General features: G+C 39.7%; 1 protein-coding gene across 2 annotated transcripts in view; it reads right to left on the bottom strand.

Annotated features, from left to right (window-relative positions):
• Positions 1-847: 847 nt before the first annotated feature.
• The window catches only part of fam189a1 (family with sequence similarity 189 member A1), a 112,646-nt gene continuing 89,905 nt past the window's right edge, over positions 848-23,588 (bottom strand). The window contains exons 3-12 of one of the 2 annotated variants that reach the window (XM_076883338.1): positions 22,793-22,903; positions 19,425-19,589; positions 11,070-11,177; positions 8,828-8,988; positions 5,176-5,311; positions 4,057-4,135; positions 3,188-3,970; positions 2,915-2,986; positions 2,240-2,562; positions 848-1,671 (exon numbers count right to left, since the gene is read on the bottom strand). In XM_076883338.1, the coding sequence (XP_076739453.1) occupies positions 1,468-1,671; positions 2,240-2,562; positions 2,915-2,986; positions 3,188-3,970; positions 4,057-4,135; positions 5,176-5,311; positions 8,828-8,988; positions 11,070-11,177; positions 19,425-19,589; positions 22,793-22,903 (2,142 nt within the window). In that variant the 3' untranslated portion in view covers positions 848-1,467. The remainder of the gene's footprint in view (positions 1,672-2,239; positions 2,563-2,914; positions 2,987-3,187; positions 3,971-4,056; positions 4,136-5,175; positions 5,312-8,827; positions 8,989-11,069; positions 11,178-19,424; positions 19,590-22,792; positions 22,904-23,588) is intronic. The other variant, XM_076883339.1, reaches the window with a different exon arrangement.

The raw sequence follows: 23,588 nt of genomic DNA, 5'->3' as shown, positions 1-23,588 counted from the left end.
GAAGACAGTGCGATATTTCCTTTTTGCGCAATAAAAGTAAATAAAAAATGTAATCTCCATAAACTGATGAAAATTATTGAAATTTCTACATTTCTATTACTCAACAACTCAAAAGTCCAGGTGTACCATGCTAATTATTCACCAAGTAAATACAAAATTGACTGTGTGACTTCAATGCTGCTAAATTACAGCTAAGTAATGAGAAAGTTGGTATATATCAGTCACAAAAACTGTCTAACTTTGGTCTAGTTGCTGGAAGTACTTTTGGTTATTTTTCCAGGTGTTAAAAAAAAACAAAAATAATAGTCATTCAAGGAAAATGAATTACTCCTTAACGCCCACTCACATCCTGGGCCATCTGATCTCAGGAATTTGCATGATAAGGTGGGGCCAGGTTTCACAATGAACGCACCCGAAACTCTGGCTGATTGGGACCCACACCCAGTTTCACACCTTGGCTCAGGCGATTAGAAGATCATCAGGGGGTCCTTTTGTCCCTCTGTGGGGGGTTACTCCCACTAGGTTTATATCTGGGACTCTCCACCATTTGACCTCAGAACTGAAGAAGCTTCTCGGATGAGAGGTGAAACGTCTTCAAGTAACTTAAAGAAGTCCAGACGCTTTTCTTTGCAAGCTCCTTTGACTACGATGACCTGGATGACTGAGAACCTTCACAGACAATTACTGGTTATGAAACAACACTAACTGGAACAGCTTCACCAAACTGCAATTCATGACCTGGCGTTTTCATTACTTTAGCCACTCCTTTTCAAAGCCAAAATGTGAATACCTGAAGACAAATATAAATAATCTAGTAAGACAGAAAAAAACCCCACAAACAACAAAATACAAACGCATATTTTATTGTAACACGGATAAGAATTGTAACACAATGAGGTAAGTTAAATAATCCACATCTGTGATGTTCTTGAACCACAAAATAGTCACCACCCTATCAGTAACAAATCCACAAAGTCTGCAAACAATGTCCTGTCAATTCAGTTCACAGTTTAATACAAACATGTATTTTCTCTGTTTCTTATGAGGACAAGAGGAATACTGATTACACAATCTCCTTTGTCTTTCAGTCACGGATCCAAACTTACCAGCTGCGTATTTGTGTCTTTTTTAAGAGATGAAACTGAGTAGAAAAGATCCCCTGAGGGAGAAACATTCTTTTGTTTTTCTGATGAGAAATAAGCCACTACAGACACAGGTAGGCTCATTCTGAGTTTGCTACCATTTCTGCTGATGACTTGGCACAGTCTCACAGGGCACTAGGGAATACAGTATGAAGGCATTTCAGTAGCTTTGTGCTGCAGTCACATTGTTCAAGAAACGATCTCACGACACCCAAAGAGTTCTTAAGCGCTTCACAGACATCAGATTCCCAGGGCAGCATGTCTGCAACACCAGCATCCTGGAATGCCCTCAGAGTTTAGACCCAAGTCCTTGTTAGGAGAGTGGTCAGAGAATAGTTTCTCTGCACTCAAGGCTTTGTTCAGAGGAGGGGGAACGCAGTGGATTGGTGCAGGCAGTGGATGTTTGTGGGAGATGTTTTGGACGGCGCATGGAAGGGGACGGTGATGAACTCAAAGCGCCGCAGCTCTGGAGATGAAGATCCTCATGCCCACGCTTTCTGGGACTGCCTATGATGCGCTGGGTCATCACCTTTGAGCACAAACCACCAAGAGTCAGTGACAGACACATAACAGAGGCATTTTGAGACATTTCATATCTCTTCAATACAGATGAAATTCAGTTATGTATCTTTTTGAAGTCTCCAGATGTTTCTAAGTTACAAATTATGCAGAGGTACTTATCCAATAACAAATGACTATTTTTAACACATGATTCAAACTGATAAACCCTTTGAAATAGCAGTACTGAAAATAAAATTGATTAATAGGAATTTCTTTTCCAAATTTAATGCACATGCTCTTTATTATTATTATTATTTTGAAATATTTGAAATGTTTTCACCACAATAATAATAATAACAATAATAATAACAATATTGTGTTCAAAATAGAAAAATGCTGATTGAGCCAATCCAAAATGTCTTCCTGATTTTCATCCCTGTATGTTTGGTTTTGGTGTAAAAAGCTTGTAAAACACTGCTAAGCTGGTCCAGTTTAATGATTTTTTTTCACCACTAACGACCAAAGCCAGAAGGTATACAGATTTCTAAAATGCACTGAACTATCAAAGGCTTTTATCCATAATATATTCAGGTTACCTGATCTATGACATTTGCACTAAAGATGGCCTCCTCCATGTGTTTCTCATCTGATTTAATGACACACTTGATGTTGTTGACAACTTGCTGGACTTCAGGAGGTAGACTGCAGCTCGAGTGCTCCAGGAACTTAGCCACTAGTATTTTGGTGTCTTTGTACATCTTAAGGTCAGCCAGGGAGTGTGGGCGTTCGTTGGAGGAGTGTGTGTGGAGCGATCTGGGTTTAAGGTGGATGTCAACTTTCTTGCCCTCTTTCTGCTGCTTCCTGGCAGACATATGTGTGGGTTTACCTCCAACTACCTCTGTTGAATTGTCCCTTGGCTCTAAGGAGGGGAAAAAGCAGCAAAAATAAAACAAAAACAACCAAATAAACCTGCATTAAATCACACACAGTTCTTAAAATTAGAGCTAATGCCACTTGTAGTTTCTTGAGAAACATGGCTTTTACAAGACTGCATTGCATTTGAGAGAATGCCAAAGCCAGTTTTAAATGAGCTGCAATCATCTTTACACACAACACTATTTTCTTCTTTCTGACAATGCATTTTAATTTATTATAGTAAGCCAACCAGGTTACATTGATTCACAAAATAGAGAGTGCTGTATAGCAGCAGATGTGCAAATTTCTGATGTTTCCCTAACTATCACATGAATTCATCATTTATACGCTCTTACCCTGATCTGGTGATGCATGAGCTAACTCTTCAGTAGCAGGATCAGTTCCAGGGGTGCACCCAGAATTTTCTCCTGTAGACAGGGGATAAAAACAAGCTGAAAAAATAATGTATTTTAAATGTAAAACCCAGAAAAATGCAGCAAATAATGATGTTGGAGAATCTGGAAGTGAAAGATTGATGATGATTCTTAGATGGACTAATTAAGCTGCAGTGTACAGGCCATTTACAGGCCATTTACAGTGTAAAATGGTAACATATTTGCTGCACTTACTTTCTGTCATAGTGGAGCACGAGATAGGGTCACTGGTGGAACGGACAATGCGTGCCAGTTTGCGGTACCTCCTGGCTGCTCGGAGCACCCGAGGCTTCTCTGAAGGTGAGTGTCCACTTTGGGCTGAGGTAGAGGGGGGTTGTGATGCAGAGGAAGGTGACCAAACACTGAAACACAGCCTTGGGCCGCGTGGCCTGGCAGGAGGTGAAGGGGAAGGGGAAGCAGCCAAAGGGCTGAAAGCTGAAGTTCCACCAGAGGAAGCCACAGAGGTGGGGGAGCAAGGCTGAGGTGGCGGGGGGATAGTAACCGGTAGTGTGAGCTTCCGGCTTGTCATTCTTGCTTTGATAAGGGTGTGTGGTGTGGGTTTAGGTGGCTCCTCTGGTAAATGCTTGGCTGAGGCCAGCTCGTCGCATATGTGCATTGAAGCCTTGAGTTCATCACATAGATGTGTGTTCTCTGCTGAGTCCTCTTGGTCCAGATTGCTAAAGTTTTCCGAGGACCAGTCAGGTGAGCGCTCCAGCGACTCCTGCGTGTGTGAGGACTCACTGTATCCAGTATCACTAGGGCGAGCATCAGTGTTAGTCAAGCCACGGCGGCAACGTGAGGCATCACGTGTACAAAGTTCCAGGCTGGTGCAGCTTCCATCAGTGGGGGCAGTGTGGAGCGTGCCATAGGGAGAGGAGTCAGAGCCCTGGACCTCCAGGGAGCACAAGTCCTCTGAGGAGCAAGTCTGGTCCTGGTCAGCCACCTCTGACACCATGAGAGAGGCACTGTCCACTGAGGCTGCAAAAATGCATCATTAGCACGATCACCAGTGGAAAAAGATATTTAGGAACAAATAGCACTGTGAATATTCAAACTGTCTTTACCCTGAGTGCTGAGACCTGCGGTAGTATTTCTCTCACACAGACTGGACTCAGTGGCCTGTTGCTCTATGCTGATGGTAACCTGAGAAGACGAAATTATTAGTAAACATAACAGGAGTCCTCAATAAATATGGATATTTGACATGTGCTATATCGCACAACAGCTGCGTGGCGCCTAACCTTCAGTACCACTGGTTGGTCTGTAGAGGGCTCTGCAAGACCACAACACACTTACCAGTAATTTGTCACTATAAAGAGCAGGGGTACCAGTGCAGAAAATTACAGTATAATGTTGAGCTGAATAGGAACTTTAATTAGAAGCACTAATGACCTTTTTGAGGTACATTATATGATACATATAGGTTCACATAACTTTTTTGATCTCATGGCATCTCAATGCTGAAACCATCAGATTCTGATGATTTCTCACACATCAAATAATTTGCTGCATGGCTGTAGTCACTTTTTGACAGCTTATCTATTTCAGGCGAGCAGACCTTTCTTTTGATTCCTCTTTGAAAGACAAAAAAAATAGGTATGAAGAGAACTGCGGATTTAATCTCTGTAATGGCACAGAGAATAAGTGAGGGGTGATTAAACGATGTTGAGAAGATAACAGAAGGATTTACTCGTACATTAGAAAGTTATTTTTAGCGCTGAACAATGAGACGCAGCAAAGAAAAAAAAAAGCTCTGATCACTTCACCCAGACAGTCGAGGCAGCTGGATGATACTGAGCTTATATTTGTTGTGATTTTGGGCTTCTAAATTTTGCACGTGACATGACATTCAAATGTTTCTAACAAATATTAATTAGAAGTGGAAAACAGTAGACACATAATTAAATCCTAACCATTTTATTAAGGCCTGTAACCCTTAAAAACACACATCTAATCTAAAAATCTTCCCACTGACCTTGAAACCCACTTGGCTTTGAGAGCGAATGCATAAAAGTTTACACCTGTCACATTGACTCTTCCTAAAATACTACATTTTACAAAGAAGTCATTTCACATCACTGAATGCACAACTAAAAGAAAACACGAAACTGAAAATTCATTAATAATTAGAATCTGGTGAACCTCAGATAAAAATGCACCTATGTGGTGTTGTTTTTCCTCACCTGGCTGGCAGGTGTTTGACCCACCACAGACTCATAGGGAGGGGGCAGGTCAGTTGGGTACAGGGTGCCTGGGCTGTTGATAGGAACCCCATATATGGCACTGAAGGGAGAATGGGGAAAGTCCAGATGCAAGCCTCTGTAAGGGACAGAAAAGCAAAGAGTCAATCAAACAACCCAAATAATAAAATACAAAGAATGCCTAATAAATATAATTGTCCACTGACTGATAAAGCTGCAGTTAAAACCTTTGTCTTAGGGTAATATACAGTATGCATGTGAACACTGACCAGCTGTGAAATATGTCCACACAATATCCCACTGCTCTGGGCAGAAAAGAGTTTATAGAGGATGTCACAGAGACTATGACCTCTGACCTTTTGGATATATAACAGCTCATCATTTAAAACTTTTATTCTAATGAAAACTCCTGTGAAATGTTGTCACAATTAGAGTATGAATACTTGAGACAATGTGTTTTTGGACATCGCAGTGGATGTAGCGAAAGAGGACATGCAGACCGTTGGCGTGACAGAGGAGGATGGTAGGAACAGGGTGAAATGGAGGCCGATGATCTGGTGTGGCAACCCCTAAAGTGAGCGGTCGAAAGAAGAAGAAGAAGAAGAAATGGCAATGAGCTTTGACCAGCAAAGTGTAACTGAAATTCCCGGAAGGTGTTCATGAGATCTTGAAATGGACAAACGAATGGAAGACAACCAGAAAACATGTGCCGAGGAATGATTAAATAAACAACAAAACTATTCTTGGATACTTGGAATACAAAGAGAGAGTGCTCTGAGACAGTCGCACAGTGTTGTGTTTAAGAAACTGTCACCGCCAGCGTGAATATCCAAGTCAAACATATGGTATTGTCTATAAAAGCCTTAAGAAAGAATGGATGAAAGCGATCCTCTTGTCTCCTACACTCCAGTCCTAACAATATATATCGGCGCTGTATTATTCGGCGTGCAGCACTATGTTTCATATGGTACCAATTAAGAATGAGCAGCCATGCGTGCTGTCATATCTTTTAATTACAACCCCATTCTCCTCTAAAGTGGCAGAGCATGAAATACAACCTGAGTATTTCCACCAGTCATTCAATGCATAATGATGTCATGACACATCCCTGGCCCTGAGCATGGATGCTATAAATGCTTCCGTTGCCTTGTATATATTTATGGGATAACTGACAAACAGATGAGGCTTCCTGCCAAATGGCCACAACAGCACCGCTCTCTCTGCAAAGGCTTAGAAAATGGAGATGGTGGTGAGGGAGGGGGTCAAATGATCTTCCATTGCAGCTGAGTACCGCGGTCACAGCTTCGTAATGGAGAGAAATGCTCTGAGCTCAATGTGGTTGATAATAACACGTGTGAAGAGATGTTGCCGTTGCTGCTTAATATGATGGGTTTGCCTTTTCCATGCAAACACTGCTTCGTGCACCTGTATATTTACTTTCTCATAGGAAATCCTGGTGAGATTTACAGAAGTAGAGGTTAAATATTAATGTGAAAATGGTCTTTAACCTAGAAACAGATACCAGTAAGAAAATGCATTAGTTATTATGCTTTTAGCGTCTACTAAACTAAGCAGCATCGCTTTGATGTGTGTCCTTTCCACATCCAAAAACCTCACACCTATAATAATAAGTGAAACTTGTTATTATAGGTGCTTATGAAGGGGCACAAGAGTATACAGAACAATCCCATAGTCTGTATATAAAAGCTGGTCCTTCCTGAAATGTAAAGTCAACGTCGAAATGCCTCAAATCTGTTTTTCTTTTTATTTACCAGCAGGGGGAAATCCTTTGGTTGTAAAACGTTTGATTTTATAGAGGAGTACAGGAAAAATTTGCCTCAGCTCGCTTGATCTACAGCCTCACTGAACACTTTTCTGATGAGTTTATGGTCTTATTCTCTAGTTTCAAGTGTGCATTTATACTACAATGAACTTGTAATTCCCATGATGTATGGGTGTGCAGTGTCGCTTAGATTCACAGTCAGATCTGCACAGTCTGTGTAGGATTTTAAAAAAATATTTAAGATAATGACTCTTGAGTGTTGGTGCTACTGTGAAAAACTGAAAGCTAGAAGAAATGTATGTTGAGCCACATCTAATTTATTTTTATTTTTATAGGAAAATGGGAAATAAGTGCCGTGGTTTATTAAAATGTGAAAACATAAGTGAAATATGGTGTATGAAGCAAAGACAAAGTTTGTGGAATTCCACTGAGCTTCAAAGTCAGTTTTTGGTATGGCCATCTTTGTTCTTTAACTCAGCCTGAACTATCTTAAGTAAGGTTTCTAGTAATCTCTTGTGGTTGTGTTCATGCATAGTTCTCCGGGCTTCTTGAAGGACATTCAAAGCTCTTTTTTGGATCTTGGCTGCCTTTTGTTTCATTTGATCATAAGAAGATTCCACACTTCAACAATGTTGAGATCTGGGCTGTGTTCATAATTCCATCAACACACTGCTCAATACAACTGGCTGTGTTTTACAGATAGCTGTAGACACTCACTGCTGCATCTCTCTCCTGCCCTCCTCCATAAATACTGATGTTTATTTTAACCAAAAATTATACATTTGAAGTCATCGCTACTTAAGACCTGCTGTATTCAATCCACTTTTTGTGTAATTTGGTACAGCTCAGTGATTGTTCCTCGTTTCCCTTCCTTAAGAATGGCTTCTTGACATTTCTTATGGACATGACTTTCAGATGCTGTTCATCTGCTATAGAAAGATTTTTTAAGGATACACTCCACACCATGCTGAGATATGTTGATTTTTAGCTAATAGATTAATAAAGTTTCTCTCTAATAGCTCTCTGTGAAGCCGTTTGTGCAAAACTAGTATTTGATTGCTGTCAAACTGTGTTATACTAGGTTTCCTATCGAAAGAATTGGGAACAAATTCTGTGTTTTTGCAACAGACTGCTAGCATAAAATGCCTAAAGATACAAATTAAAATTGGTTCTTTGCTAAGTTGTCTGTTTTGTGCAGACACAACACTGGTTCATCCCTTGAGTTAGGTGCCTTTTTATGCTTGAATGATTCATATGTCAGTTTTAAATGGCTAAACAAACAAAATATTCCTCTGCAAATGGTTAGGCATAAGGACTAGACTGCAAAATAATGACCGTAAGCAATTCTTTTCATTGAATAGATTATATAATATAAATAAAACCTCAGAAATAATCCCTAATGTCTTTTTAAAGAGAACATACAGTTACTTGATACCCAATTTGAATTGCTGCCCTCTGGGAGGATGCCCAATGCTTCAAAATAAATAATATTTACAGCTATATTCTTCATTTGTCTGTAGCCTAAAATGAGTGCCATTAACTTGTAGTTTGTGTTCCACTTAATGTAACGAGTTATGCTTTTTTGGATTACACTGCAATTTTTATGTAACTCTTTGACAGTTGCACAAAGATGTAAAGTGGTAGCTTTAGATCATTAAGTGTCAAGTGTCATAGAAAAATGAACCCAGATTAAGTACCATTGAGTTTTTGGTTAATAACGTAGTATTTATTATGAATTACAAAGAAAACGTAAGCTGTTGTGAATACTGTAGACTGCATTTTTAATATGTGAACTTTGAAAGTATCTATAGTTAAAAATGGGATGATGATCAAAACTGCTTTGCTTCTCACCTCTGTCCATCCATTGAGGGGGTACAGGTGTACTCTGGGGGGTAGTATGGCGGTGGGGGAATGGGAGGAATAAACTCATCAAAGTCCAGTGTTTGGTGGAGGATTGTTCCGTGGGGGGTCATACAGTCAGCGTTCAGGGCTCGAGCTCTGTGTGGCATAAACTGAAAGCAGCAACATTTTAAACAAAGAGGCATTATCAAGTTGTCTTTGTAGGTTCTCAGTCAGAGTAAGCTTGGAAAGAAAAGCAACTGGACTTCTTTAAGTTCCTTGAAGAGGTTTCACCTCTCATCTGAGAAGCTTCTTCAGTTCTAAGACCAAATGGAGGAGAGTCCCAGGTATTTAAGTCCTACTAGGAGCTGTCGCTTAAGAGGACTACTGATCTATGTCCAAAATGTGAATAGATTCCAGTGTTCACATTTTGGACAGAGACGACAGATGGTCGAAGAAGCCATCTATGACCACTGTGAACAACCATCCTTGAACAGTGGCGGTGACTTACAACACAGTATGTCACTAACATGTATTCAGATCTCTGAACACGGTCTAACTGATGCAAGTGCCGTGCATGGGGCCAGCTTCTTTTCGAAGGCTCTTTACTCAGCCTTTTCTAAGTGGGACAACTTTCCAGTCACAGTCAACCTGCTTTTCTAATCTCCAGGCTGCCGCCGCTGCTATTGACTCGGCTAAATTTACTGAGCTAAACAAAAGGTTGACACCCTTTGTAGCAAATGGGAAACGAGGCCATTCTTGGAAACTCGACTGGTGGAGATAAGACAGTGCTTTTTTTGTCCTTTGCTTCTCTGTGAATCAATACTTAGAAGTCATGATGTTCAGCAGCCGCTTTAATTTACAGAGGCTTTCCTGCTTTAGTGTTTGCTCTTATCAAACAGTATAATTTCCTACTGTCATATAGTTATCTAACTCCTGCACGGCATGTATGATGTCTTATATTCAGCTGAACCAACAATAAGGTTAAAATTCTCCTGACTGATTCATGATTGATTTGTTATTAGACTGTAGCAACAAAAGGCATTAGCACCAAAATGCATTTATATCTACACTTCTCCATACAAAGAAGTCTGAGGAAGATCTATGTCTGCTCATCAGACATATTATGCTGAGCACTGAAGCAGGGTGTGCTCTGATTTAAGGCATTAATTCAAACTGTGAATGATTTTCCTCCTCCATTTACATTCTTAAATGCTGTATAATTCAAACAGCCTATAATAAATGTATTCATGTCCTTTGTTATTAATTTCCCTTGTTTAATCAGAATAAATACGAGAGCTAATTGGTACTCATCAATACATTTTGTGTCTTTGTCTCGCTATTTGTTACATTTTATAAAATAGATTAAAAAAACAAAGTAAAATAATATCCATCCATCCATCCATCCATCCATTCGCTTCCGCTTATCCTTTTCAGGGTCGCGGGGGGCGCTGGAGCCTATCCCAGCTGTCATAGGGCGAGAGGCAGGGTACACCCTGGACAGGTCGCCAGTCTGTCGCAGGGCCAACACATAGGGACAGACAACCATTCGCACTCACATTCATTCGCACATTCACACCTAGTGACAATTTGGATTATCCAATTAACCTATCCCCACAAGCTGCATGTCTTTGGACGGTGGGAGGAAGCCGGAGTACCTGGAGAGAACCCACGCAAACACGGGGAGAACATGCAAACTCCACACAGAAAGACCCCGGCCTGGTGTTGGAATTGAACTCAGGACCTTCTTGCTGTGCGGCAACAGTGCTAACCACCGTGCCACCGTGCTGCCATAAATAATATCATGTTTGCATAAAGTCAATTTTTATGATCATATTTTTTTGCAATAACACTTCTAATTTCTTGAAACCTTGCAAAGTTCACGGTAAAATGTCACATACAGGTGAAAGCACCAGTTTTAATATTGAGACTCCTTTAATCTTTCGGTAGGGTCTTTACCTTACACCATAAATCGCCTTTGAGGTGCCTCCTGTACTGATTTAGCACTATATAAAAAAAGTTGATGTGTTTAAAGGAATGAAATAACTGCTTTTGGTGTGCAAATCAGATGATTTTGACCATGTTAGTTCTGATTAAAACAGTCCCTACCATCCTTAAACAGATCAAATCTGCAGCAATGTGCCGCATGCCCTGATGAAAGCATGAAAAAAATGCATGTTTTTAACTGCAGGGTGGTCACTGAAGAGAGAGTTAATTCAGCTACCGTTGCCGTCTGCACTTCGATCACACTCACCATCTGCAGCACATCAGTCGAGACCATCTGCATACAGCACATTGCAGTGGCTAGAGCACACACAATGGTGGAGATGACGTTAAGGGCACATACACTGAAAAGCAGCTCCTAAAGGAAAGAGAGAGCAGAAGAGGAGGATGTTAGAGTAACAAGAAACATAAGAGCAAAAAGGATATGAGTGACAAATAAGAGGAATTAGAGTCATGTAGGAGGTAAAGTGAGGAGGAGGAAATGGGAAAGAAAGATAGCTGGTATTATGAACAGTAAAGGTTGAGAATATAAGAACAAAAGGAGGTCTAAAGGTAAAGAAGCTATGATAGGATAAGTTTAGGCACATAGCAGGGTGGCACTGCAGAAAGAGAAGCCTGGTTCTGTAAGACAGCTATACAAACACTAATAAACTAGAGTGTTAATGCATTTGAAATACTTTTAAAAGGTTAAGTACCTTTAGAGAGAAACAGAACGCCCGTGCATTTTTGTGGATTGTTGCAAACACACTCTAAAGATCATTAAAATCCAGGGTAAAGCATGAACTTACAGTAGACACACACACACACACACACACACACACACACACACACACACACACACACACACACACACACTCTGCCAATGCAGTGACCAGCAAGGGTACAAACCAGTATTGAGTCTGTCAGCAAAATAAAGTGCATGCTGGTGAAATACTAGACCAGCATCTTGAATCAGAGAAAATAGTTCATATGACTGCAGTCCCATTATGCTGCTGTTTGTGCTATTCTTTTAGACAAATGTGGAAGAAAATCATCCGTATTGGCTATTACGATCATATTTCCCATATTTAAGTGGCTCAGTTTTTCCAGTAATATCAGCTTTTGGTATGTCTTTACAAATAAAGCTGTAATACGGGTGCTGCATGAATTAATTTCCAGAAGGCATGGGAACAACATCTGTTTAAGAATTAGCTCAGGGAATAGCAACTGTCTGGCACACACAATGCACTGAAAGGACAAAGGATGACAGCACTTTGTAATGTTCATTCAAAATAAGATAAACTAAACACACTTTTTCATATGTGAACAAAAGAAGTCTGAAGCATGATCTGTCCACTCATGTGCTTGAATAGAATCCTTTAAAGAAAAGTCCAAAGGGTTAATCTGATAGACGGATTCACTTCCAGGGATTACTATTATGAAAAAAAAGACAGTTAAAAGGAAAGGAGGAAGGGGAAGCAGAGACGGGTGGGTGTGTGGTAGTATTAGGGGCAGATTAAGTTAAATAAAAAGAATTGAAGGGTTTTTTTGGTCATTATTGTTATTATGATTGTTTATTATTTTTAGGATAAAGTCAAAATTTTGAGAAAAAAATCTAAAAGTGGTGATTAAAGTTTTAAACAGCCACCGTGTACAAAATACCTTGCGTAGATGAGTTAGTGAAACAACTTGATCAGCTTTCATTTTCTGCTTGTGATACGACATACCTCCTGTTCACTGCAAGAGGATGTAACCCTCAGTATCCTTGTATCTGTCCATTGCCAGCTACATCATTTTGCATAAATCCAACCAACTCTTCCAAGTTTGTTTGTTTGTCTCTTTTTGCACCATCTCTTTAACATCTTTACACTTCTCACCATGTTGTGTGCTAAAAGAGAATTCATTTCCTTGTTGCTAAAACTGATTCTTAAGTACGACTTCACCAACTCATCTACATAAGGAATTTTATGCAGGGAACAGCAGCTGTGGCAGTTGTTTGACATGAAACAGCAGCTTTAATCTTCACATTTCAACTTTATTCACAGAGAAAAACAACTGGAGTTGTGTTTTCCAAGTCAACCCCTGTGGACAAATGCAGGTGCACAGACACACGATCACAACGATACTAAACTGCCCTGCTGCCGGCACAACTAACAGGTGCATTCAACAAATGTGTTCAACTAAAATATATGAACTCCTTAAAGACAAGAAGAGATGAGATGGGAGCTAAAACTCGCTGTGGACTTTCTGTGGACACAGGAAGCTCCCCAGTTACCATACAAAGTGGTTTTCCAGCCTGTCTCACAGATTATTCACTGGATTCACGAGGCGCATAATTATCAGTGACATTAGAAACCTCAACTGGTGTTAGGCCCACAGAGAGGACGGCCGCCTCACCTGCTGAGGTTTATCAAGTCATGCAATGCAAAAAAAAATAAAAATGTCCTAATGGATATAAGCCAAATAATCTTTTATACAATCAAATTGATCTTAGACTTTAAAAAGTAAATAAATAAATACAAATCTGCCAATGGGACGATACAATTTTGCACGGCTTGAATTCCTCACTGCTAGAAACAACAATAATAATAATAATAATAATAATAATAATAATAATAATAATAATGAACCTTAAAACTACAAAAATATGACGATTTAAGCCATTTGTCCTTATTGCAACTCGATACCAAGTTATTTAAAATAGACTCTATCTGCATTTTTCCAAGTACAATAGCTTTAAATCACTTGTGAAACCTGTTTAAAAGTTTTCAAAATGAAATGCACACTGAGACTTGATATTGGAATAGATTAGCGCATGCACTTCAGTGGCCTGTTATCAATGGTACATCAGTAAAATGTGCCCGATGATCACCAATACAAGCAAGACAGCAACTTCCTTTGGAAAACATTGATGTTGTAGATTGTTGATTGGATTGCTTCATATGATGGACATTTGATGCATCTAGATCATATATTAGGAAAAAACATATGTTTTGACCAACCACAACCTTGATCAAAATGATAAGAACATCCACACTGAAGGAGGTTTAGAGGAAGTGTGGCGAGTTTAACAGCTATACAGTTTGTTACTGCTTTGCGAGTAAAAATGTGTTAACACTGACAGGGCATCAGTATAGGGAATAGAGATAGAGCACATGCACATGGGAGCATGACTAGGGAGACAGAAGGGGATCACAACAGATGATAACTAAATGTTGCAAAGGAAACAAAAGAAATATTATACTGAAAGAACTAGATATAAAGCTAGAACATACACTACATCTCGAAATCCAAAGAAGCAAATCAAGAACTTACAGAAAACTCAAAACATCCAAAAAACTCACAACCCCAGCTCAACAACCCATGGCGCATGACAAAAGATGACAACTCGAACAGACCAATAGTCACTTGCCTACTCCTTTTAAAGTTTGTGTCATAAAATAAATCATTTTAGCATCTTCAGTGTTCAGAATTACCAGCCCTGCCACTGTTTTTCAAACACACTCAATAGCCAGCATCTAGTTGCCAAAGATCAAGCCTGTGTTAGCTGGAAGTTTAAAGCAGAAATGATGCCAGTTGGAACCAAAATTAGGTTGTGCAGTGCCAACTATAAAATGCAGCTAATACATGTTTCCCTTGGAAAATAACAGTTTTGAAACATGTTTTGTGTTGGAGGGAAGTCTGGATGGAGCACAAGCCTGTCTGACATTTTAAGCATGAATAATCACCACAAGCCGACCATTAGAACAGAACTGGTGAAAGAAGACTATTATTGCTCTGAGTGCATTGAGAACTACACTACTTTCATTATTAACAGAGTGAAGAACATCCGTTTTTTACAATATGGCTCACATACCACTGTTTTTGCATATTTTATCCCATTTACACTTCACAATAGTGCTAACCCTTCTACTGGGTAGATTTTTGGATTTTCTCTTACTGAAATGATAAGTGAAGGCAAATATTTCGCACACTGAATTGCATTGTTTTTTCTATCTAGGCAATATGTCTAAAAATATTTGGGGGAGGATCAGATAAAAAATTGCACATCAGAAGACCAATGTCCTTTATTTCTGAAGCCCCTACAGCTAGGCTCAGCTAGGATATCAGAACATTTTTTTCCCCTGTGCACATTCAATCTCTTACAATAATAATTATTATAATTGTAATAATAGAACAAATACAGTCCTACTGCCTAATCTGGCCACAAACTTTCTGTGGCAGAGGGCTTAATTGGTTTTTCACATCACTGATCCTCAATTGTTATCCCTCGAACCGTGAAGATCTTGTCCAGACACAAACTAAACATACACCTCAATTAGCTGCTCCCTGTGGCTGACCAAAATACATCCGTTTCAAAGGTGCACCTGGCTTTTATTCAACCGGCTCTGAGTTTCTGTTAAAAAATCTTTCTGACCTCTTTTTGGCAGGCTACAAAAGCTCTTCATGGGATCTGAAAGAAAATCCTGGACCTCCTTTAGGAAGAGCTACAGCAGTTTAAACTCCAGTGACTGAAAGCAGCCGATGTTCTGGCCCCATAAAGTGTTAAATATTTAGAAAAGAAGAGTTTTATTCATGACCCGAAGATGTAACCTTTGTCATTGCTCCCAGTTTCTTTTTTTTCCCTGGATCAGTGCTTCTTAACTGGGACTCCTGAGATAAACATTGTTATTGCATCAGTGTAGCTAGTCTAAAGACATAGCCTGACTCCTTTTTATCCAGATTTCATGACCTGAATGCAGGACTTCAGACCCTATCTTTTAAAACTGATGGATGGATCAGAAAACGGTTGTTGTAGTTCACTAGGGCAATGATGCCTTCCCATTACTGGATGAGTTCCAGAGCAAAAACAATATGTCGAAAGCTGGCGAGCAGCTTGTCGTCAGGGCTCACTTCAGCAGAATACACGTGCAGTTTCATGAGTATTTTCAGTGAGAAGCAGGTAGTCAGGTTGGATTAGAAACCCTTTTGCAGCGACAACTCTAACACGAATGCCAATTGAATTAGAAAGTCAATGATTGATGTGGCAGCCGATAAAGCTCTGAAGTGGAGTTTGCAGAGAAGCCATTAACTGAAATTTTAGATGATGGTGCAAGGTGAATACAAAAAAGTGGGTTTGCACTCATAAAAATGTGAATGAAAAAGGCAGAACAGCAAAAACTGGGAAACCCTGCAGTGCTATTCAGTCTTTGTGTGACAGAAAAACAATTTGCTTTGGATCCAACTATGACTGCACATTGTATTGGATTTTCTGAAAGTTTGCAGTGATATTTAAATCACAATATATGCCTCATATAAGTCAATAAGGAACTCCTAAACTTTGGTTTTTACCATTGTGTGAGTTACTGCAAAAGAAGAAAATCATTTTTTATGGATTCCTGGCTGAAACCTGTATGAAGATGACACACGCTCACAAGTTTAAAACTCATCCCCCTATCATTCAAGGGCATACTGATGGTACACAAACTCACATTTGGCATCAGTATGAAAGGGAATACAGTACCTATCCCTAACTCCAAACACCAGGAAGATGGTGCACTTTACAGATATTTTATTATGCTGTCCATACAGGCAAAGCAAAGCAAAGATGTCTGTTCTTTGTGCTCTAAAGAACCTTGCATAGAGGGTAACAAAAGATACCAGCAAGACAAGTCTTTCACTGTGAGTCTAAAACCATTATTTACCAAGAATACAAATAGAGAATATGTCTGGGAATATGGCCTTGCCTTGCTGTTGGCAGATGTTATCCTTCTGAGTTTTACATGTGGAAGGTGCCAAGGCAGACAGAGAAAATAAGCAGCAAATACAATAAATACAAAATCACTCTGTTGATTTTTTGATAACACTGCTGAATGCAACACTCACAAAAAAAATTGCTGGCAACACTTAGCTAAAAGCATCATTGTTTTCTAAAAAAGATTAATCCACTGTGTACCCCTGCAGGGAGCGCAGAGGTGCAACTCAGTACCATCATGTAATAGATACACTCTTTGTGAGCTGGCTGACTGTCAGATGTTCTCTGTTGATCATCTACGTATCCTGCTGTGCAGCTTTGATAGTAAAGACTCTACCCTGAGACAAAGCTGAGATTACAGTAGCGCACAGCTGCACAGGGAAACAAACCTGTGTCTAACCACTGCATGCACTGCAGCACTGAGTGATTTTTCTCAGCGGAAGAATCAAGAAATATTTACGATGGCTTTGTGTGACTTCGAATTTGGTAGTGCATCTGCCACACAGATGTGAGAAGATGCATTTCTTTGATTTCCCTTGTGACTACAACATTCACGATGCCACCATAAATCCTGCCCGGCAAAGAAAATTAATAACGCCGCCAACACGTAAAGGGTGTAGCATGGCTGCTCAGCAGATATTTAACCTCTGAAAGATACCTTGCCCCAGGTCAATCAGGTTAGTGAATAAGGTTACACATCCGCCCCTTTACAGGAAATCGCAAATTACCTCAGTACTCCCCCTCACTGATGATTTATAGCCCCGGGCAGAGTAATGAAAAGAAAAATGGGGTGGAAATTAATGTGCCAGCACAGAGCGAATGACAGACATTGGCAGCAACGGTGGCTGGTTTAATTTTCTTGTTTTTTTTTAAGAAAAGCGCTACTGCTGAGTAACAACAACTAATAAGCGAATGAGAAACCAATTTTACTCAGTCCACCTGCTTTTATAATTCAGGACACTGTGTCGTTTAGTGATCGAGGCACTATATGAGTTCATTAGAGTCAGCAGTCGTCTAACAGCCATCTGAAATAGCCGGAGACTTGTGTGTGACAGCTTCCTCACAGACATAACTCAATACATCTGACTTCTTTGGCACTTAATAAAGGTTTATAGCACCAATTCTCCATCTCTTCCAAAGAGTTATGATTACAGTGACAAATGTAGTTGATCTTTCCTCTTTTCATAAGCATGCTTCATCCTGAGAAGTCTTTTATTTGGTTATCAATGTTTTATAATCAATCAAGGATATAAAATGAATGGATATGATTGTCGTTATGCAATAACGGCGCAGTAGGACAGATTATATATCATTCCCTCTTATGCTGCGAGTCAAGATAATCTACCGAGGTCATACTCTTGCAAACTAGAGCCAGCCCAGAGTAGATACTTGCTGCATACTAAGAGGTCTGCCTATTGGGGAAAGACAAATGCTTTTGCTGCTTTCTGCTCAATTAATCTGAGAAAGAAACCCAGCTTTGTTTTGTATTGTTCCCTGACGGCAAATGCTACAGTAAGAAAAGAAATCTGAAACCTGAGGTTAGTCTGGTGACTCTCAGAGGATGTAGCTCTAAAACCAACATGTTGACCAGCTACAATTCTAACTATGGAACCATATCTGCAGGTTTGTTCGATCACAAACAAAAACATCGGTCAAAGACACAAAAGAAGATTCATCCTAAAAATATTAAGCTCAGCAATTTAACCTAAGTTGTTGAGATGTTTCACTGAAAACTGCAACATTCCCAATCTTGGAACTATTAATATCTGTACAAAACTTTGGTAACAGTTTATATGCATGACCTGCATCTAAGGGTCTCACTCCGATGTAATTAAAAGAATATCAGGGTATGTTAATTCTAGTTATCTACAAATACTTAAAGGTAGGTTCACTAGAATGAAGTTAAAGGAAGAATAAAACAAAAATAAAGGAAACAACGAAACAATTATATTGTAAGTACATTTAAGTACTGTAATTTTTATGTATTGCATAACCTCGGGTATTTTAGCAGACACAAATTGTTCTGTAAATAATTTTAAGTATTTTGTAAGTAATTTCGAGCGGCGCATACCTTCTGGTTATTTTACATGAAAACTGACATATATTATAATGCAAGTAAGTTTAAGTTTTACATTTTCATTATCCTGATGTGCATGGCGATGTTCTATTATTCAAATGTCCCTTTCTTTTACCAATATTAATTATATAAGGACTATTCTCCCTTTCCAGCTCAGAGAAAAAAATAAATACCATAACAATTTGCAGGCCTATGTGACTTTATACTGATGGAGCCAAGTCTGGCTTTTGTCCTTACCGTGTAATTACATTGTAATTTCAAATTTTCAAATTAAGTACATTGAAATTCCATTTAATTTAATTGGGAAAACACTCTTAGATGCAGACCATATTATAAAACGCTACCAAAATTTCATCCAACAGTTTTTCAGTCTGGATCAAAGTGTTGCTCTCCACTGAATGATACTGACGTCACATGAGCCATGACGTAGCATGACTAAAAATAGAGAGGAAAGATCATGAAAAACAACATTTGCAGGTGACAAACAAGCACCAGGAGGTGGTTTATGGATCCAAACTGAGTTCTCCCTGACACAGTTCAATCAGACCTCAATTTCCAGCTCTGGATTGCAAAAACACAAGAAGGCAAGTAAATGAATAAATGATGGGCATTTTTAAAAAAGGCAGCTGTTTGGATTTGTGTCTCAGTCTGGCCTCCCAAATGTCTCTAAAAATGTGACATCACTGAGTCGTTAAAGCTGGCCATGACGGTTTTTGCCAAACAACTACCAGACAAATGTAAAGTGTAGTTCAGTCATACAGAATGTTTTTATGTTAAAAAAATATATACCAGTCACAATATACAAACAGACACACCTTGAGACGTATACGTATCGTATTGCAGTCCCTCAGTGGATTTAGCTTCAGCGTCTCTCCCAGGCTGTTGCAGCTTGAACTTTGCTTCTGTAGCTCGCAGCATACACACACTCCATCGCTGTCAAACTTGAGCTGGGGGGGTGAAGGAGAGAACACACATCCGCACTCATGCATGCATGCCACATACACGGAAACACACAGGCACACACACACACGTCACACACACACATACACGCACAAATCAGGCCTGAGCTTGGTTTTCTGATGTCACTTTTTTCTGAAGATGAGTGACGAGCGACATATTTACCCCTGACATAAAACATATTCTCAGTTACAGGGCGTGTAATCAAAAACTTTGATGACAAAGTTCACAAAACGTATTTCGCTGTGATTGAGAAAGGCACCTGCACATGCATAAAGAGACAAAGGACTGTGAGATATGATGAGCTTCCCAGTAAAGGACAGCGGTAGAGCATACCTCTGCTATGTGTCCCAGATTGAGAGAAAGCAGGACATGAACCCAACAAGTATGGGTTAATTACATTGGGGAAAGGAGATGAAGAACATTAATATTTCAGTCACGACTGTGGGAGGGTCTCTGGGGAACCACATAAAGCGGTGAAGTTGGTGTAGTCGGCTGCTCCCACTTGCATAAGGACAAAAGCTGCTTATAATGTGGAAGTGCTCAGGTTAGTGGGTTGGGTGCCAGATGAATCACCAGGGGCTGCATCAGTCATGAAAAAGATAGAAACCCCTGGTACTATGAATTAAATTAAAAACAAATCAACTAGGAATCTCATTATGTAAATCTGCATGATGTTTTGATTGTGTTGTGAAATGGGAGCTCACTCAAATACCTAAAGATATTTCAAGCTTGAAAAGTCCTAATTCATAGTTCCATTCAGATATGTCCGAGGTAGAGATATGACGAGATCAAATTTTCACTCGGCTGCTATCAAGGCCAAAAGAAATCACGACAAAAAATGAAATCAGGTGAATGCAGTGTGATTGATGTTAACACGAAAAACGTAAAGGACACCAAAGCATCCTAACATAAATAAAATAGCATGAACAAATGTCTCCGATATATTCAGATGCACTACAGATATATATACACTACAGCGAGGCTAAAATACAGCACCAATGTGCAGTGACTTAATCAGGCCACAAACTGTAGAAACACCTGTGAGTCAAGTGCTTGGCACCACAGGCTAACAGAGCAGTTAGCTCAGAGCACTTAAGGTGCAGAGAGGAGCAAAGAAACTGCAGGATAAGAGAAGACAACAAATCTGGAATTATACTAAAAAACAAGTCCTTTATGGTCACATTAGGGAAAACAGTGGTGGAAAACAGCAGCACGAGCAGAACTATTGCGATAGTGTTCAATGAACTCGCAATCTTGTTGCCGTAGAAATGAATGCTGGGACAGGTACTTTGCATTAAGACAGCGATAAAATGGTGAAGTCAGTCTTTTATTCGTTTGCGACTGAATAGGGTCAAGTTGGCAGTTACATGCTATCTCTTTGTGTTGATATGACAATTAAATCAGTGAAAATTGCAAATCTGTTATATACACAGAAATTCACATTAACTGCTTAATTTCATCGTCCTGCCAGAAACCTGGAGGTTTGAAACTTAGATTAGATTCACAAATCCTTCTACAAATAGTGACGTAGATGCTGGCAGTTTAACTGCAAAATGATATAGAAGCTCACCTCAGCCTTAATTTTATTTTATAGGAATATAACCAGAATGAAACGAGCGCTGAGTCTCCTGTTGCAGACAAGTTGCATTGATCACTGCAGACTGACTCCAACTGATTGCAGTGTGTTAGCAATCTGTCTGTGTTTATAAATTAGATTGCGATAATTTTTAAACATTTACCAGTCTGTCTGAGAGTGACTGCTATTCGAGTCTGATGCAGTGATTGTTGGGAGACAGGTTGCCTCCCACAAGGACACCAGTGATCAAAAGTGGCTGCCCAGAGTTTGAGGGTGTTGCATGCTCAGTAGCTTCTTGCAATTGATTGCCAAAAGTGAAAAGAGTTTACTGCAATCCCTGGGCAACCACTGATTTTTAGCAGTCACAAAGAGGTGAAACTGCAGTCTAGTAGTTCATGACAAGTAAGAGTTGCAACAAACTGGAAAGTGTGACCACAACTGTTCTGGTGGTGGATTATTCTCTAAATATCATGTGAATTTTTAAAGTTATATCTATTTTTCACTTTTAATTACATTTCAGAAACTTTCCTCAAGACATTCACTGAGTTGAGTTAGAAGTTCTCCCACAGCTTTCACGCCTCTGCCCAGCTGACCAATCAAAGCATGAAGTGGATGTAGACGTCAGGACAACAGTTTGAGAAAGTTACACATATTGCTGGTGACGGCCGCTCCGACAATTCTGACATTAAAACATTTGGGGAGCGGAAATTTCCAACAAGAAGTGACAAGCGCTTCTGGTGGCGTATTTTGGGCCCTTTAATGTATCTGTATGCTTGAATGCACCGTTACAGTCGGGGTTTCTCACCGTCTGCTGTGTTTGTTTTGACCACACTTTTTAAAAATGTCTCCCAACTTTATTGGAGTGAAACAGAAAGAAAGAAAAAACATTGGCTTTCTCTTTCAGAGTTGTTTATCTATTTTATTTCAGCTCTCTGTGATTCTGGCAGAGATGGATGTGTTTATTGGGAGCCATTAGTCATCAACAGACAAATAGTTCAGCTGACTTTCGGTGCTGACTCAGTCCTGCAGCCTGTTTGGAACAGAAGCGCTGCCCGTCAGCCCATCGTGTGCTCGCATTCATAGATGTAGGCTCCCATGCAGACAACACATTTCTATTAGTCACTCACTCTTCATGATCCCTTTCGACCATATATATTGTTTCCACTTTTATTCACAGCCTTAGTGCATACCCCTACAAATGTTAGTGATAACATATCAATATTAAGATCCATTACTTGTCATTGACTGCTAGTGGGTCAACTCAGGTGTTTATTCTGGTGACAAGGGGTTATGGTTATGAGTTCTAGACATGAAAAATGTTGATTGGCTGCTCTGTTTGGTGAATATGAACTATGGACAGACTGGCTAGATATACTATTCAGCAAAGTTTTGATTTGATTTGATGTCTGTGTGCTCTGATTTTACAAATTTATTTATGAAAACAAGAGCTTTTTTCTGTATTTTGTATGAGTCAAGTTCAGTACTAGGTTCAATTCACTGTCTAATCAGTACAGATCAGAAACACTGCATCATTTCTTCCAATTATTAAGTTTAAGCCTCCAAAAAGCCACATTAAAAGATTAATGTCTTTTTTGGAGTGTACTGCAAAGCTGGAGCATGCATGGGCTAAGGTCCAGTTGGTCTCACCAGCTGACAGTCTTCCAGAGAGTTGACAAGTTGAGCGTTCTGGCAAGAGAGGATGGAGCCCGCCAGGTTTAGCATCACACAAACTGCAGACAGCAGCATGAAGAATGTGATCTGTGAGAAAAAGAGAGAACGAAGAGAGAAAATATTTGAATCATAATGGTATTAATGGCAAATTGTAGCTTGTTGCTACTAAAATTGATTCAGCGCTTTCTGATACTGTTGCTGAAAGTAGCAGAGGCGCAGTGTACTTCTCTAATCAATCGTTACTCACAGTGACTCTAACAGATCACCAAAGAGGAAATTAGCTCTGATGTCAGGAGAAATCAATAACCTGTTCCCCCTCAGGCCTCCACAGTCTGAAGGCACACAATGACACAAGAAACAACTTACTGAGGGATTGAAATTCAAAACTTATTTCTGTTTCTCAACATCATCACAGCTGTGAAGTAGCTCATCTCTCTCAGACACACATGTACAACCTCAACAGATGTAATATTGTCTTACACTCTAAACCAGTGGTGGTGTCTCTCCCTCGACCCCGTTTTCCTGGGGGTAAAGGTTTCTTTTTTATTTTCTTGGATATCAATCCTGTTAGTGGAAACATGGCTTCTATTCCTGCCACTTGACATTGCAGGTCAAGCGTAAAAGAAAAGAGTTTTAAAAATGACTCCTGTCCAGGAAACTGAAAACCAGTCTCCTGCATTGTGTACCAAAACTGACACCACAGCTGCATCTGATTGAAAACTGTAATATGGAGCTATTCCCAAAGTTTGCTTTTGCAGAGTGTTGGGACACT

This window comes from Maylandia zebra, linkage group LG1 (genome assembly GCF_041146795.1).
Source record: "Maylandia zebra isolate NMK-2024a linkage group LG1, Mzebra_GT3a, whole genome shotgun sequence".
In the NCBI taxonomy this organism is placed as follows: domain Eukaryota; kingdom Metazoa; phylum Chordata; class Actinopteri; order Cichliformes; family Cichlidae; genus Maylandia; species Maylandia zebra.
The sequence above is the reverse complement of the archived record's forward strand: the minus strand, read 5'-3'. Positions and strand labels throughout refer to the sequence as shown.